The sequence below is a fragment of the Prosopis cineraria genome, unplaced genomic scaffold (genome assembly GCF_029017545.1).
Source record: "Prosopis cineraria cultivar Desert tree isolate PC_DT_omini unplaced genomic scaffold, ASM2901754v1 PC3, whole genome shotgun sequence".
Classification (NCBI taxonomy): Eukaryota; Viridiplantae; Streptophyta; class Magnoliopsida; order Fabales; family Fabaceae; genus Prosopis; species Prosopis cineraria.
Window position 1 is genome coordinate 14,687,746 of NW_026555334.1, and position 15,911 is coordinate 14,703,656.

Genomic DNA, 15,911 nt, shown 5'->3' on the forward strand with positions numbered 1-15,911 from the left:
TATTTGATAAGTAGAAAAAATATTGTATAACATTTAATATATTCTGATATTTATATGATATGAACCAACGTTTTTATTAGTTGCTCAAATATCTCTAGCTACTATAAAATTAGCAATACAAATAGCATTAGCTTCTTGGATTGAAAACTGAAATTTTTAAAAAACTTGAATGCTGCAAGAGAAATATTTTTAAGGGGGTGAATGGTAATTTTATGAAGGGGACAAATGAAATTTCCCCTTATTATAACCAACAGAACCCATTGTTTTTTGTCGGGGTAGCTTAGTTCACCCCCGCAAAAAGTCACTGTCTCTTCCTAAAAGGAAATGTTTAATTAGGGACCATTCTTAATAATACGATAATTAAATAAGTCTGGTCCCGTAGCTCAGTTGGTTGCAGCGTTGGTCTTATGAGCCGAAGGTCGCACAATTTCTGTCATTAAATTTTGCCTTTCAATCTCATCTACAAGTTTCAAGCCACGGTCCACAACCTGCCACGTTTCAACCTTATTATAACCAAAAGATTCTACCTGTACTTGATCTCACCACCTACGATAACCTGGCTGACCCGTCATTTCCCTCGAGGATGTATTTCCCCCCTTACACTTCATCCAATTACATGACCAATAATTGAGGCCGAATTCTTTTTTTTTTTTTTTTACAAATACTTGGAAACCAGAGCAACCCATTACCATAAAAAGTAAAAATAAGTTAGATTGAGTTAAATTTTAACTAAATAAATTTAAGTTTATGCGGTAAATCAAAAATTTGAACATGATTTAAAAACTGTATAAAATTTTTTTTATAATTTAAGTTTAAACTTATCTAAAATCTAGCTTGACTTTAAAGTATATTAAGCCTATCTAAAAGTAAGTTTACATTTTAATTTTAAACATCTTAACATACTTTAATATTATTATATTATATAATATATAATAATTGAATGGATTTATTAATTACAATAAATTATAATAATAAAATAATAACATTAAAATTAATATATAATTTAAATATAATTGAAAATATGACTAACAATAAAAAAATAATTGATTAAAAATTAGATAATAAAATTGATGTATTTATAATTTATTATATTATATGCGTGTGTAAATAGACTAACTTGATGAGTTTATAAATTAAATTTTAAAAAAATAAATTTAACTTATAAATAAATAAATTTAATTAAAAATTTGAATATGACTTGAACTTAAATAAACATGTCAGGCAAGCGACCTTGTACCACCTCGGATTTGTTCTGCTGTCGCTGTAACGAACCCTGTTATCCAACCAGCCAATGATGCTGATCATGCATCACGCTGTACTACGCTGCACACGATATCTTCTGAGTTGGGACGTATGCGTCGGTTAAGGCTTTGACAACGGGGGATTGATGAGCTAGAATATTATGTTATATTTTATTTCTCATCTTCCACATCGTTTAAGAAAATTAAAGGCGGTATTGGGCCATGGCAATCCATATTTCATACCCACCTTTTATTCCTTTTCTGACTATTTCTCTCAGTCTTTTGCTTTCCTTCTTCTTTACTTCTGCTGATATTATTGTGCCTCTTTTTCCACCCGAGTTTCTGGTAGCCGAAGTGCGAAAAGGTGTGGTTAGACCTTAGACGCTTCACAGATTCTTCTCTGGTATACCATTCTCTCTCAGTCTCAGATGCATTTTCCCCCCTCTTTGTTTGCACAGTTTTCGTTTCATTGCTGGGTTGACTATTGTGATTTGGGAAACCCCTTTTGCTTCTTTGGTTATCATGTGAGGTGGGTTTTAAGGTGTCTGTTTGATAAGCAATTATGTATTGCTTTCATGCAGTCGACCAGTTGATCCCTGTTTCCACCATTCTGTTAAGTTGATCACTGTACAAGTTAGATGGGGGGTACAATTTCCTCTAGTGATTTTAATTTACTTTTTCAATTTTCAGTTAGTAGGATAACTATTATTAGGATTACTTATTCAGCGAGGAAATCAGTTGGTTGTCACCGTGTTGGCATTAGCTCTGACAGCGTAACATAGAGTAATAGCTATAATTGAGTTCAAATAGTGAAATTTACTGTATCTTTTTTCTCTTGGACTTTTACAAACCGTGATCCACTGGGATAGATGTTTGTTTCTCTGAAATTAAGGTGGTTGTTAACAGAATCAATTGGCAATTTTAAGGGACAACAATTCCGTAGCTTTCATCTTGTTTCGAGGTCCGAGACACCCTGTTATTATTATCATTATTGCGTGTATGGTTGTGATGATGTTGCTTATGCAGGTAGACATGTTTCAAATGCGCAAGAAATGTTTCTACGCTAGCTGCAGGCATTATGCATATAAAATATGGTGGACTTGGTTACAAACTGCTCAAGATACAAAAAGATATTCAGTTTACAATCTTTTGTGGAATGTAATCTTGGAGAGATTATTGTTTAACAATATCACTTCAATTTCATTTTCTGATATAGAAAACACAAACACCAAAGATAGGATTTTCAATGTTGCTTTTTTACTATTACATTTTCTCCGTTTGTTAGTGTTGTGCAGAACACTTATTTTCTTTTGATTATGGCTTATGCACTAAATCCTTATTTGTTGAATGATATGCTAATCTACATTAGATTCATCACAACTTCTTCCAGGATTATGCTCATTTGAAAGAAGTTACTTTGCATCAGGAATGGGTTCAGGTGATTGGTTTAAGACAATAATTAGCTTAAGAAAATCAAAAGAAGGCAATTCAAAGAAAGTAAAGGTATACTGCATTTTCTGTCATTTAATTTATTTCCAATTAATCCTTGGGGGAATTTATTTATGTCAGTTCAGATTGGTAGTTTATTTTTTAAAAAAACCAATTTTGTCTTTTAATGTATATACAAAGTTTGATTATTAATCTTTCGAAAAAAAAGGATTGATGATTAATCATTCAGTTTGCCCTATTATTAGTGCTAATGCTTCATGATATGGACTTTAAATTTTCTATCTATATGACTCGCCATGTCAGCAAGTTGGCTCCGCAGCTTTTTTCCTTCTCTATTTGATCTCTAACATTTTTATCAAAATATGGTTCTTTGTTGATAAAGATTGAAGAGTTATACTGGTCTGATAGTTTTTTATAATTAGCATTATACTATTTTACACCTTTAAATTGTGTTATATTTCAAGCAGGACATCATGGATGATAACTTTTGTCTGAGTTTAGCATGACACGCATGGTTGATAGTTTATGTTAACAAAGGCTTAAATGTACCTGGATAACTATTTAAGTAGCAGCAATGCCTTTCATTTCAATGTACTCGGAGTTCACTCTTTTTTGAGGGCTGCAGTAACGTGGAAGTTTCCATCTCAATCTGAGACAGGGATCTTCAGCCTCCAAGAAACAATCTGCATTGAAGTTGAAGAATTATACGGGAAATGATTCAAGTAATTTAACAAATGGCACTGAGGGTTCAAATCTTGTGTCACCTGGGGTGCCAGTTGAAACTATTGCAGCAACAATGATCCAGACCGCATTCCGGGCTTATTTGGTGCGCAAATTTGATATTTTAGCAAAATAAAGTTTTTTAATTCTCCAATCTAGTTTTATTGATTGAAGAACAATTCTAACTTCTTTGCAAATGTGCTTCCCTATCTGGTTTTTTACTATTCTGCTGTCAATATCGTTATACTATTGCGTTTTACCAGCCTTTAATTTGCATTTTGGAGGATGTTTTCTATGGAATTATATATTAAGTCTATTTTCTACGTTTGCATATCATAAAGCAAGCTTATACAAACAATGATAGCAGAGTGTAGAAATCTTTATCAGCTATCATGATCTTCAATAATGTGGATTTGTTTTCATTATTATTGCAGTGAAGAACTAGAGATGCTATGCAGTAATTAAAAATACCACTAACAATATAAAACCAATGCAGCCTTTCATCAAAATGCAGACAAACATGACTATTGATCCTTCATTATTGAATAAGAGTGCAAAGGGTCTTTTAAACTCTGATGAGAATCCTGACTCCAGAAGTTTATTCTAGGTAGGCCTAGTTTGAGTTTATCAACATCTGCTTTTGGCTATTGGCATCTGTTAAGCAGGGAGGTAGAGAATGGGAAGGAGATGAATTTCTTGTGACTTGCTGACTCATCTCATCTGCCTGTTTCTTCTTTTTGTGCACATTATTTAAGTGTAAATGTATGGTGCATAGTAAAAGAACATTGATATGACCATTAATAGTTTATTCCTCAAGGCTCTAGCTGAAGGCTGAAGGTTGAAGGCATGACATTCAAATGCGTCAGCTTGTTGCAAATTGTGACACCCAAAACTAATCATTTCCATCATATGCTTGCAGGAATAAGAACTTGTTCTTAATATTCTTATATTCAAAGCTCATTTCTGGACTCTTTCTTGACATCTTCGTTCCATTTATAAACAGTTGGTGGATGTTCAGTATGATTTCTTAATGGTTACCTTGCTTTGGTAAATTTTTTTAATAACATCAATTCAACCTTTTAATCAAGACTCAGCTTTTCCCCTGATGGTTTGATCTCTACTGATGGGATTGGAAAAAGTGGCTGCTTTGAAATACAACTTCGTTCAGTAGGTGTTTAGTGTAGTCCCTGATATTCATACCATTTATGCATATAGCTGAGAGATGCTGCATCAAATATATAACCAAGTTTGTAACTATTGTTATTTTTTCTAATGCTGATTTTTAATTTGTCAGGCTAGAAAATCTCTACGGCGCTTGAAAGGTTGTGCAAAACTTAAGGTCAAGATACAAGGTCATTCTGTTAAAGACCAAGCCAGTAGAGCTGTAAGCTGCATTCATAAATGGAGCAAGATTCAAGCTGAGATTAGAACTCGCCGAATCTTTATGGTCACTGAAGATAGGATCAGGCGGAAGAAACTTGAATCTCAACTTAAACTTGAGGCAAAGCTCCATGATTTAGAGGTAGCCTTTCTTGCTCCTTCCTTGTGGGTTGATGGCTTGTGAAGATTATGGTTTCTATTTTAAAGGTCTCATAGAAGATTCAATACAAATCATTTCTTCATGTTGTTTAATTTGGATCCTCTAAGTCCAATTTAAATTTTCTTCATGACCCAAAACCTGGTAAAGTGCTGGCTCCTTTTTATCACATCCTCAAAAGTCAAAATTCTGGGATCAAATTTCTCTTTACTATGACAAGAAGTTAGATTACCAGCAAAATATGCATAAGTAAAACATGGCTACCTTTGCAAAATCTAGTTGATTAATCATTTGTGGTTATGAAATATTCCACTGGGTACTTTAGCTTGTTTGTGCCCAATTTTGTTTCCCTTTCTCCAAAGGTAATTGTTGAAACAAATGACAGGTGGAATGGAGTGGTGGTTCTGAAACCATGGAGGAGACTTTGGCTAAGATACATCAGAGAGAAGAAGCAGCTGTTAAGCGTGAAAGAGCCATGGCTTATGCCTTTTCTCATCAGGTAGGTTAATCTTGAGGTTAGAACTGAGTCTCTTTCACTTTTATGTCACCAGATCCTTCGGAAAAGCACATTCACATTCATATCTTTGTAATTGTAGTGGAGGGCTAACTCTAACCAAGGGCTTGGTAGTTATGAACCTAACAAAGCTAATTGGGGTTGGAGCTGGAAGGAACGCTGGATTGCTGCTCGTCCATGGGAAAGCCGTGTCCTTGAGAAGCCAATTAACCCCAAGAAAGCTCAAACTAGGCAGCTCAAAATGGTTCAAAAGGACAAGAACCCGTCAACACCAAAAACACCAGTTTCAGTTAAACCTCCTGTGGCTAATGCAAAAAGGACTTCAAAAGTGACTTCAAAAGCTAGGAGATTATCTTATCCTGCCCCAGAGAATAATGTGGTTCATGAGGAAAGCAATAAATCCTGAGGAGAATCAAACCTGTTTGTTACTGTTTATGACTTGAGCTGAGTCAAATTGATTTTCTGTTTGTCCCAATGTAAAAAGCCAAGGTAGAAGAGCAATCTTATTTATAGTGGTTATTTCCAATTAAGAGAATACTGGACTTCGATGAATCTGAAGACATTTTGGCAGTGGAGAATAGGTCGCCAGACTGGCATGAGTGTGATTGATTGGTTGATCCTTCTTCTTTTTCTTCTTCTTCTGATCATGTATGTTCAAAGAAAATTCAAAATGTAGATATAACAGTCTTTTCTCTCTACCTATTCCTTTTCTTGGTGTAAGAGAGCTTTTGTAAGCTTGGTGGGATTGCTTTTGCAGATTGTTACAATTTCGTTTCCATGTACGAGTTTCTCAACAACATTGTGTATAACTATATTCTGGTTTATCCACCATCCTTCGCCTGTAGGTTTTTCTCTCTTCTCAAGCCAACAAGTTAAGAATTTCGGTGCATGTTTTGTAGACGAAAATATATTATGGAAAAAAAAATGTATCTAGTAGGGGGGGGGGGGAAGGATTGGTACATTTACCATTTTCTTTCTAAAAAAGAAACACTTTTTTTATCTATTAAATATTATATTAGTGTCAGCTCCCCCTCCCTTTTTCTCCTCTAGGATAGCCGGAGCTAAGGTGTGATTTTTACTAGATTACGCCAATTATTAGAGGTCCAATCAGCCAACACCTTAGACATATTTTTAATGTAAAACGTTTCTAATCTGTGTAGGACTTTTTTAAATATAGAAAAAATTCAATCAATACTTTAATAAAATTAGTTAATAATAATAATTATATATGAAATTGAAATATTTAAATTAAGATACCTCAAGTTAATGTTTACTTTTTTTCATTAATTTAATGTTATTATTCATTTGTCAGGGACAATTTGTAAAAAAAAAATGCAATTGACGCTTCTTGAAATTTATTATTTTACTTATAAAAAAACAAAGAAATGCAAGATATCTTTATACACACACACACACATATATTTGAAAATGGAGTAGTGCATATTAAGAAAATTCAATTTTTTAAAATTTTATGAAAAATTGACTTATCTATTCAGTTTTGTTATTGTCTACAATTAATATCAACAATTTTTCATGTATAATATAATTACTAGCGACGCACTTGCTAGTGCAAAGGTAAAAATGGGGGAAAAAATTAAAGCTACAAAAGATTATACATTTTGAACTAACATCAACTTACAGAAAATGTCCAATAATGAAAAGTAGGGAGAGTATAATGAGTAGAGGAGGAAGTAGTTTATTTCCACGTGTGCATGCTTTGTCCCTCTTAACTCGAAAGTCCAAACAGTATTTGTGCTGTAACCTCTAAAATGGGACCGCGATGACCACCCCAACTTTGCAATGAACTTGATGAGTTTGTCTTTTCAAAAAATCTAAAAAAAAAAGATTAAGTATTATTTTTAAAAAAATTTCTTCATGGGTGTGACAACTCACAACCGACACGGACTCGTGAAAAATATCTCTAAAGCTTCATCACAGGAACGTGATTACCATCTTTCTTAGTTTCATTTTTATATTAATTTTTTCTTTTTTTGGAACCGTTGTGTTGATGATGCATGTTTACAATTTACATCCATTGGCGTTTAATTTTTGATAAAATATCTTCCTTGTAAATGATTTGGATATTTTTCATTGCTTAATAATTGAGAATCTTTTGCGACGTTATATGGATTGGATAACTGACCAGTCACCAATGTTACCTTCGCTGTATAGTTTAGCTCTCGTCGCCGAAAATCAGCAAGGGCCTAAAGCAATGAAACTTGAGTGGCTAATATCGAGGTTACTCTCACTGTAGCCTCCATGCCATCTATGGAACTTTTTTAACTTCAAGTTATTATTATGTGTTACAAAAGCCAATTGGACCCCGAAGCCCAACCAGTCAAAGAATCTACCAACCCATTTTCGAATTAATTTCTTTTTTTCCGGTAAAGTTACGAGACATAATTGATTCTGATGGTACTTATCAACCAGTCATGGTTTTCGATTCTGAAAAGGCTATCGACAGTTGTATTGCTACCCAGAGCACCTCTTTCCAAATTCATGGACTCGTCTTCCAAACTCAACAGTAACAATTATGTAGGAACGCAGAGACTCCTTGCCTTAGCTCAGCAGCTTCGCCTTTACAAACCCCCATCGTTTCAGGACGACATCGATGAGCAAACAATGGAAGAAAATGGGGGAAAGGTCGTCTCACAAGTCGGGTTTCCAGAGTCCACCACTCAAATTGCTCAAAACCCGGAAAAATTTAGACCTAAACGAGCTGCCGTTTTGATCTGCCTTTTCGAAGGGGATGCTGGGGATCTAAGGGTGATTCTAACTAAGCGATCATCCAAGCTATCTACTCACTCGGGTATGTCAAGTTTGGGATGAATGCTGTTGATTTAATGGGAATATATTTTTTTTATTTGTGGGTTTAAAACGTAGGAAAGTTCATCCCCGATTGTGTTTGATCAGAGGGAATGAATTAAGCATTTGTGCTGTGCGTAACAGGTGAAGTGGCCTTGCCTGGTGGGAAAACAGATGAAAGGGATAAGGATGATGAGGATACTGCGAAAAGAGAAGCGAAGGAGGAAATTGGGTTGGACCCTGAACTTGTCAATGTCGTTACTTTTCTTGAACCATTCTTATCCAAGGTATGGTTCTCTGTAATAATTTACCTGTTGAAATAATCGGTATAGGTTTGATAATTTTTACGTTCGGACAGGCTAATTGTAAGATTGATGATTCTCCTATAAATGCGAGGAATTTTGCAGCGAAGTCACTCCTATGATAATTGTTTAAAACACAGATGTTACTCACTCCTATGATAATTGTTTAAAATACAGATGTTACTATGTTACATAATCTGGACACCATCTTGTTTGTTTAATTAATTAGCTTTTGCTTCAGTTTGAATTTTAGTTTAAATACGGAAAGCTCTTGGAAACTCAAAAGGTTTGTAAATAATGAAAATGTTGAGGCCAACTCATGACTGAATCTAGGAGTTTCTATCTTTTTTTGTTGGGTACAACAGAACACTGTGGATTAAAGCTAAGACCTTCTGCAATCTATTCAAATCCATTACCGTTACCTAGTGGCTTAAGCTGGAGGCTTTCAATCTGTATAATTTTCAGTGATTTTATTGATATTAATACACGCATGGCATGTAGATACTTGGTGGTTGGGTATATTCTATTTGCAGTGTTGTATTAGATATATTATGGTCCAAAGGAATTTGTTTAGGATCCAGCCCTGTTAATTAAATACACATATAGCCATCTGAGATGCCATTGCAATTCATAGAAATTGTGAGATTTAATGATCTCCTTTACTAAACTGATCTAATTGTCACTGTACCTGGACTAGATTGCAGGGTTTAATTTGATACACACACACACACACACGGTTTTCTTAATTTCTCTGCTCTCTAGGAAGTTGTTTCCAATACCCAACAATGATGCCCTCTCGCTCATAATTTTAAAAAGGTCATTGGTTTTATTCCCCAATTCCATTTTGCAGCACCTATTGAGAGTGGTTCCTGTCATTGGCATACTTCATGACAAGAGAGCATTCAAACCTATTCTGAATCCTGCTGAAGTGGAATCGGTATTTGATGCACCTTTAGAGATGTTTCTCAAGGTCCGCTCTAATTTCTATTTCTGTCTTCTCCATTCTTCATATTCACCTACGGGTTGTCTGATGTCATTGCTTGAATCAGGATGAAAATCGTTGTCAGGAGGAGAGGGAGTGGATGGGAGAGAAGTATCTGATACATTTCTTTGACTACGAAACCGATCATAAAAAGTATATCATATGGGGTTTAACTGCTGGGATCTTGATTAGGGCTGCATCAGTGGTGTTCCAACGGCCCCCGGCTTTTGTGGAGCAAAATCCTATGTTCAAGATTCCCCGGAATCTAGGCAAGGATTCTGGAATGCGTTGAGTTGGAGATAATTATACTGTTTGATTCTTCAAAATAGGTCAATTTTATTCTTTAAGTGCACTGAGCACTCTAGATAATCTTACTTCCATTGTATGTATTGAAAGAAAGGAAAAGGAGTGGGGTTCCATTGCTGCTTACAGCATCAGAAATAGTTCTAGAAACACTTGAGGACTACTACCTTGCCTTCCCTCACTTGTTTATTTAGGCCACCTTGTCCTTTTTTAAAATTTGAAATTCTTGTAAGGTTGCTGCATGGATATAATTAGTACTGCAATGTACTTCACTGATTGACAGAGTAGGGGATTACTGAAGCTTTACCTTCAGCTTGGCTATTTGTTAGATTTGTCGTGTTTAAAGAGAGGACCTCATGCCAGTTCATTTGTCATCCTGTCTGAAATTTCTAAGCTTCCATCTCTTGTGAGTTTTGATGAATAAATCTTTCTGGAAATTTGATTGTCATGAAACCATGTGATAAGGAATTTTATCCTGGCTCGTCAAGTTATTCATCACTTTCCCTCTCTCTGTGCCTATAGCCTTTTTGGTTTTCTGCCTGACCTACATTTCCTTTTTGAGGTCCACATTCCGTGCACCTGCAATCTGGAGGAGAATTTTCTTTTCCATTGCGTGGAAAATGCAGAGGACTTTCCGTAGAGATGATGTCATGCAATGGGAAGAAAGGACAAGTAACGTTGGGAGTATATTTTGGCTGTCTCAAAAACTCCAGAGTGACTGTTTTTCTGAGTGCCAATTTTCTGGTTTTGGCGCCTCTCGAGTTGAATGTTAGATAAATCAACATGTGATTTTAGGATATGCCTAAAATATTATGCAGAAGGACCCAGAAGGATGATACACCACCATCCTTCGCTAGTAGGTTTTTCTCTTCTCAAGCCAACAAGCTTAAGAGTTATAGTATATATTTGGTACACGAAAAGTATTCTGTAAAAAATAGAAAATGTATCTAGTAGAAAAAAATGAGTATAATATAATTACTAGAGACACATTAACTAATACATAGGTAAAAATGAAAAAAAAATAATAATTAAAGCTACAAAAGATTCTACATTTTGAACTAACATCGACTTATGAAAAATATCCAATATTGTAGACTAGTAGAGACTCGAGAGAGTATAATGAGCAGAGGAGGGAGTAGTTTATTTCCACGTGTGCATGCTTTGTCCCTCTTAACTCGAAAGTCGAAACAGTATTTGTGTTGTAACCTCTACAATCGGACCACGATGACCACCCCTACTTTGCAGTGAACTTGATGAGTTTTTGTCTTTTGATAAAATCTAGAAAAAAATTTAACTAAATTATTTTTGAAAAAATTCTTTATGGGTGCGAGTCGTGCTACAACTCACAACCGACACGCACTATTCCCCCCCCCCCCCAAAAAAAAAAAAGAACGACACGCACTTGTAAAAAAATTATCAAGCTTCATCACAAGAACGTGAATACCATCTTTCTTAGTTTTATTTCTATATTAATAATTTTTTGGAACCGTTTTACTTATGATGTTTACAATTTACAACCATTGACATTTAATTTTTGATAAAACCCTCCCTTTTAAATGATTTTAGATTTTTTTCCATTGTTTAATAATTGAGCATCTTTTGGATAACTGACCCAATCACCAATGTCACCTTCCCTGTATAGTTTAGCTCTCGTTGCAGAAAATCAACAAGAGCCAAAAGCCATGAAACTTGAGTGGTTGTGACCACAAAAAAAAAACAAAAAAACAAAAAATAAAAAACAAAACACAAAACACAAAACAAAAAACAAAAGAGAGAGAGAGAGAGAGAGAGAGAGAGAGAGAGAGAGAGAGAGAGAGAGAGACAAAGAAAGAAACTTGAGCGGCTAATATTGAGGTTTCTCTCACCGTGGCCTCCATGCCATTCGTGGAACTTTTCAACTTCAAGTTATTATTATATGTTACAAAAGCCAATTGAACCCCGAAGCCAACCAGTCAAAGAATCTACCAATCCATTTTCGAATTAATTTCTGTTTTCCGGTGAAGTTACGGGACATAATTGATTCTGACGGTACTTATCAACGAGAAGGCTATCAAATACCTTATAAGAGTGCAAATGCTGAAATTTTAGCCATCAAAGTAGTGCTGGAGTTTGCCCCCAACTGAACTATAACAGGATCAGAATATATTCAGACTCCATACAAGCCGTCCATACTTTCAATTGTGATCAGGCCTTCGATCACCCATTGCGAGATGACATAGCGTTTATTAGAAACTTCCTCTTCCTGAATGAGGGGGTGACACTGCAACATTCTCACACACAGATTATTCGATGCGCAGATTACATGGCCAAAATGGGTCAAGCAGGTCGACTTGAGGCGACTTTGCTACCCTGGGTTCCTAACGAGTGCCTTGATGTGTACTTGACCCCCGCTTTATTTTGTCAGACTTCTTCCAAGCTTAACTTGCCTCTTGTTATTTCAAAAAAAAACAAAAACGATAAGGCTATCGACGACAATGTTGCTTCCCGGAGCTCTCCAAGTTCATGGACTCGTCTTCCAAACTCAATAGTAATAATTATGTAGGATCGCAGAGACTCCTCCCCTTAGCTCAGCAGCTTCGCCTTTACAAACCCCCATCATTTCACGGCGACATGGATGAGCAAACAATGGAAGAAAATGAGGCAAAGGTCGTTTTGCAGGTCGGGTTTCCAGAGTCCACCACTCCAACTGCTCAAAACCAGGAAAAATTTAGACCTAAACGAGCTGCCGTTTTGATCTGCATTTTCGAAGGGGATGCTGGGGATCTAAGGGTGATTCTAACTAAGCGATCATCCAAGCTATCTACTCACCCGGGTATGTCGAGTTAGGGATAAGTGCTGTTGATTTAATGGGAATATATATATATATATATATATATATATATATATTATTTGAGGGTTTAAAACATGGGAAAGTTTATCCCCGCTTGTGTTTGATTAAAGGAAATGAATTAAGCATTCTTGTTGTGCGTAACAGGTGAAGTGGGCTTGCCTGGTGGGAAAGCGGATGAAGGGGATGAGGATGATGAAGATACTGCAAAAAGAGAAGCGAAGGAGGAAATTGGTTTGGACCCTGAACTTGTCAGTGTCGTTACTTTTCTTGAACCATTCTTATCCAAGGTATGGTTCTCTCTAATAATTTACGCGTTAAAATAATTGGTGTGGGTTTGACAATTTTTACGTTCGGACAGGCTAATTGTAAGATTGAGGATTCTCCTATAATTGCGAGGAATTTTGCGGCAAAGTCCCTTCTATGATATTTGTTTAAAACACACGTTACTATGTTACATAATCTGGACAACATCTTTTTTGTTTAATTAATTATCTTTTGCTTCAGTTTGGATTTTAGTTTAAATTCGGAAAGCTCTTGAAAACTCAAAAGGTTTGTAAATAATGAAAATGTAGAGGGCAACTCATGACTGAATATAGGAGTTTCCTTCTTTTTTTGTTGGGTACAACAGAACACTGTGGATTAAATCTAAGACCTTCTGCAATCTATTCAAATGCATTACCGTTACCTAGTGGCTTAAGCTGGAGGCTTTCAATCTATATAATTTTCAGAGATTTTATTAATATTAATAAGTGCATGGCATGTAGATACTTGGTGGTTGGGTATATACTATTTGCAGTATTGTATTAGATATATTATGGCCCAAAGGAATTTATTTATTATGCAGCCGTGTGAATGAAGTACACATATAGCCATCTGAGATGCCATTGCAATTCACAGGAATTGTGAGATTTAATGATCTCTTTTACTAAACTGATCTAACTGTCACTATCTCTGGACTAGATTGCAGGGTTTAGTTTGATATATGTGGTTTTCTTAATTTCTCTGCTCTCTAGGAAGTTGTTTCCAATACCCAACAATGATGCCCTCTCGCTCATAATTTTAAAAAGGTCATTGGTTTTATTCCCCAATTCCATTTTGCAGCACCTATTGAGAGTGGTTCCTGTCATTGGCATACTTCATGACAAGAGAGCATTCAAACCTATTCTGAATCCTGCTGAAGTGGAATCGGTATTTGATGCACCTTTAGAGATGTTTCTCAAGGTCCGCTCTAATTTCTATTTCTGTCTTCTCCATTCTTCATATTCACCTACGGGTTGTCTGATGTCATTGCTTGAATCAGGATGAAAATCGTTGTCAGGAGGAGAGGGAGTGGATGGGAGAGAAGTATCTGATACACTTCTTTGACTACGAAACCAATCATAAAAAGTATATCATAACGGGTCTAACTGCCGGGGTCTTGATTAGGGCTGCATCAGTGGTGTGCCAGAGGCCCCCCGCTTTCGTGGAGCAAAATCCCAGGTTCAAGATTCCCCAGAAAGTAAGCAAGGTTTCTGTAATGCGTTGAGTTGGAGATAATTATACTGTTTGATCCTTCAACTTATTCTTAAAGTGCACTAAGCACTCTAGATAATCTTACTTCCATTGTATGTATTGAAAGAAAGGAAAAGGAGTGGGGTTCCATTGCTGCTTACAGAATGTAGGCCCAAAAGTTGGCGGGTTGTTGAATTGCCTCAGAAATAGTTCTAGGAACACATGAGGACTACTTGCTTGCCTTCCCTCACTTGCTTGCCCTTTTTTAAAATTTGAAATTCTTGTAAGGTTGCTGCATGGATATAATTAGTACTGCAATGTACTTCACTGATCAACAGAGTAGGAGATTACTGAAACTTGACTTTCAGCTTGGCTATTTGCTAGATTTGTCGTGTTTAAAGAGAGGACTTCATGCCAGTTCATTTATCATCCTGTTTGAAATTTCAAAGCTTCCATCTCTTGTGAATTTTGATGAATGAATCTTTCCAAAAATTTGATTGTCATAAAACCATGTGGGACCTTGCTTGGCTAGACAAAAGCAAAACTTCAAACCCCATATGTATTTTGTAAGTTGGAGCCCATATCTACTAAAGAAGGGAAGGGAAAAAAAAAAAAAGCTAACCCTAATAATTCACTTCAATTTTTAGTCATGCCTCACGTGAATGCAATTGTCAATTTTTTCAGTCTTCTCCTTCACAGCTTCATGCTCACGCCTTCACCCTTTAGATAATTAGATTTGAAGCTAATAGTCACTAATTGCCTCACCCTATTTCGCCACTCCAATCTCCAGAATCCAGATCCATCCTCAACGATAACAAACTCTATGTTAATCACTCCTCATCGACACTCAATTTGACGACTGAGGCTCACAACTCACTCCTCACCTTCACTTTGCTAGCTACGAGTTTGTGACACCAGTGCCATTTGAATCTTTAAATCATTGAGTTTCATTCATTGAAGTCTTCATTCACTGAGTCTGCAAGTCTTCGAGTTCACGAAGCCCTCTTCTTCGACTGAATCCGATTGAGTTTGCGAGGTGCTCGTACATATTATATATTAATTTCCTTCAACTAAGTGTCTAGATATTTATGCAATTATGGATCATTCTTCCTTGGGCAAGTCTGAACTTCAAAATTATTTGGAGGAACCAACACTTAAGCCTGATAGTTGGAAAGAATTAGATGTCTTAAATTGGAAGAGTAATCAATATCGATATCAAATTCTTTCAAGGATGACAGCTGTATTCTTAGCATTTTGATAAATACAGTAGCTAATGAATTAGCTTTTAGCATTAGTTCACGCAGCCTAATAAAGTACCGAAGTTTCATTCTTCTAGCTAATGTTTAGGCTATCATTTGCGTTTATAACTAGTTACATGGTTTTATGTACAATGGTAATTTATATTTATTTTATTTTTAACCATGCAAACAACATAATAAATAATAACTATATTTTGTTTATTTTTTGTTGCAAATAATGAAGGTGAAGAAGAAGAAAAAGAAGAAAATATTGATATTTTTGCCCTTGAAGAGTCAGCTATAAATAGATCATAATTGAATTTTGTTGAACTTGATGATAGTGAAGAAAATAATGGTGATGCTACTAATGATTGAGTTATTGAGTATTTATGTGTATTGATTTAAAGATTTTCTTGAGATTGTAGTTCTTGATGGTGGACAATAGATAGATCTAGCTGATCTTGGCTTCATTACTTGTTAGCATTTTGATTTGAATTGT

The 15,911-nt window shown here is 35.6% G+C and overlaps 3 protein-coding genes across 6 annotated transcripts; all 3 read left to right on the plus strand.

Moving 5' to 3' along the window:
• Positions 1–1,369: 1,369 nt before the first annotated feature.
• On the plus strand, positions 1,370–6,305 carry LOC129306549 (protein IQ-DOMAIN 9-like). Of its 4 annotated transcripts, none has more exons than XM_054947206.1 (6): positions 1,370–1,644; positions 2,632–2,744; positions 3,349–3,516; positions 4,705–4,932; positions 5,333–5,446; positions 5,544–6,305. In XM_054947206.1, exons 2-6 carry the CDS (start codon positions 2,670–2,672, stop codon positions 5,865–5,867), a joined length of 909 nt encoding a protein of 302 aa, XP_054803181.1. In that variant the 5' UTR covers positions 1,370–1,644; positions 2,632–2,669; the 3' UTR covers positions 5,868–6,305. The 4 variants fall into 4 exon arrangements, with proteins under 4 accessions (XP_054803181.1, XP_054803182.1, XP_054803183.1 ...); XM_054947207.1 differs by lacking the exon at positions 1,370–1,644 and adding an exon at positions 1,744–1,770; XM_054947208.1 differs by lacking the exon at positions 1,370–1,644 and having other exon boundaries at positions 3,158–3,516.
• A 1,322-nt stretch (positions 6,306–7,627) lies between these two features.
• LOC129306251 (nudix hydrolase 15, mitochondrial-like) lies at positions 7,628–10,227 on the plus strand. Its single transcript, XM_054946726.1, has 4 exons — positions 7,628–8,270; positions 8,411–8,553; positions 9,419–9,538; positions 9,618–10,227. The coding sequence occupies exons 1-4, from the start codon at positions 7,874–7,876 to the stop codon at positions 9,840–9,842; spliced, it is 885 nt and encodes a 294-aa protein (XP_054802701.1). The 5' UTR covers positions 7,628–7,873; the 3' UTR covers positions 9,843–10,227.
• A 1,405-nt stretch (positions 10,228–11,632) lies between these two features.
• LOC129306252 (nudix hydrolase 15, mitochondrial-like) lies at positions 11,633–14,505 on the plus strand. Its single transcript, XM_054946728.1, has 4 exons — positions 11,633–12,665; positions 12,828–12,970; positions 13,785–13,904; positions 13,984–14,505. Exons 1-4 carry the CDS (start codon positions 12,356–12,358, stop codon positions 14,206–14,208), a joined length of 798 nt encoding a protein of 265 aa, XP_054802703.1. The 5' UTR covers positions 11,633–12,355; the 3' UTR covers positions 14,209–14,505.
• The last annotated feature ends 1,406 nt before the right edge of the window (positions 14,506–15,911 follow it).

Bases quoted from the DNA above. Each gene is read 5' to 3' on its own strand.
- LOC129306549 (XM_054947206.1), top strand. From the start codon at position 2,670: ATGGGTTCAGGTGATTGGTTTAAGACAATAATTAGCTTAAGAAAATCA. The intron at 2,745-3,348 runs GTATACTGCATT...AATCTGAGACAG, and splicing joins GCAATTCAAAGAAAGTAAAG to GGATCTTCAGCCTCCAAGAA. The intron at 3,517-4,704 runs GTGCGCAAATTT...TTAATTTGTCAG, and splicing joins CCGCATTCCGGGCTTATTTG to GCTAGAAAATCTCTACGGCG.
- LOC129306251 (XM_054946726.1), top strand. From the start codon at position 7,874: ATGGTACTTATCAACCAGTCATGGTTTTCGATTCTGAAAAGGCTATCG. The intron at 8,271-8,410 runs GTATGTCAAGTT...TGTGCGTAACAG, and splicing joins CAAGCTATCTACTCACTCGG to GTGAAGTGGCCTTGCCTGGT. The intron at 9,539-9,617 runs GTCCGCTCTAAT...TGCTTGAATCAG, and splicing joins CTTTAGAGATGTTTCTCAAG to GATGAAAATCGTTGTCAGGA.
- LOC129306252 (XM_054946728.1), top strand. From the start codon at position 12,356: ATGGACTCGTCTTCCAAACTCAATAGTAATAATTATGTAGGATCGCAG. The intron at 12,666-12,827 runs GTATGTCGAGTT...TGTGCGTAACAG, and splicing joins CAAGCTATCTACTCACCCGG to GTGAAGTGGGCTTGCCTGGT. The intron at 12,971-13,784 runs GTATGGTTCTCT...TCCATTTTGCAG, and splicing joins TTGAACCATTCTTATCCAAG to CACCTATTGAGAGTGGTTCC.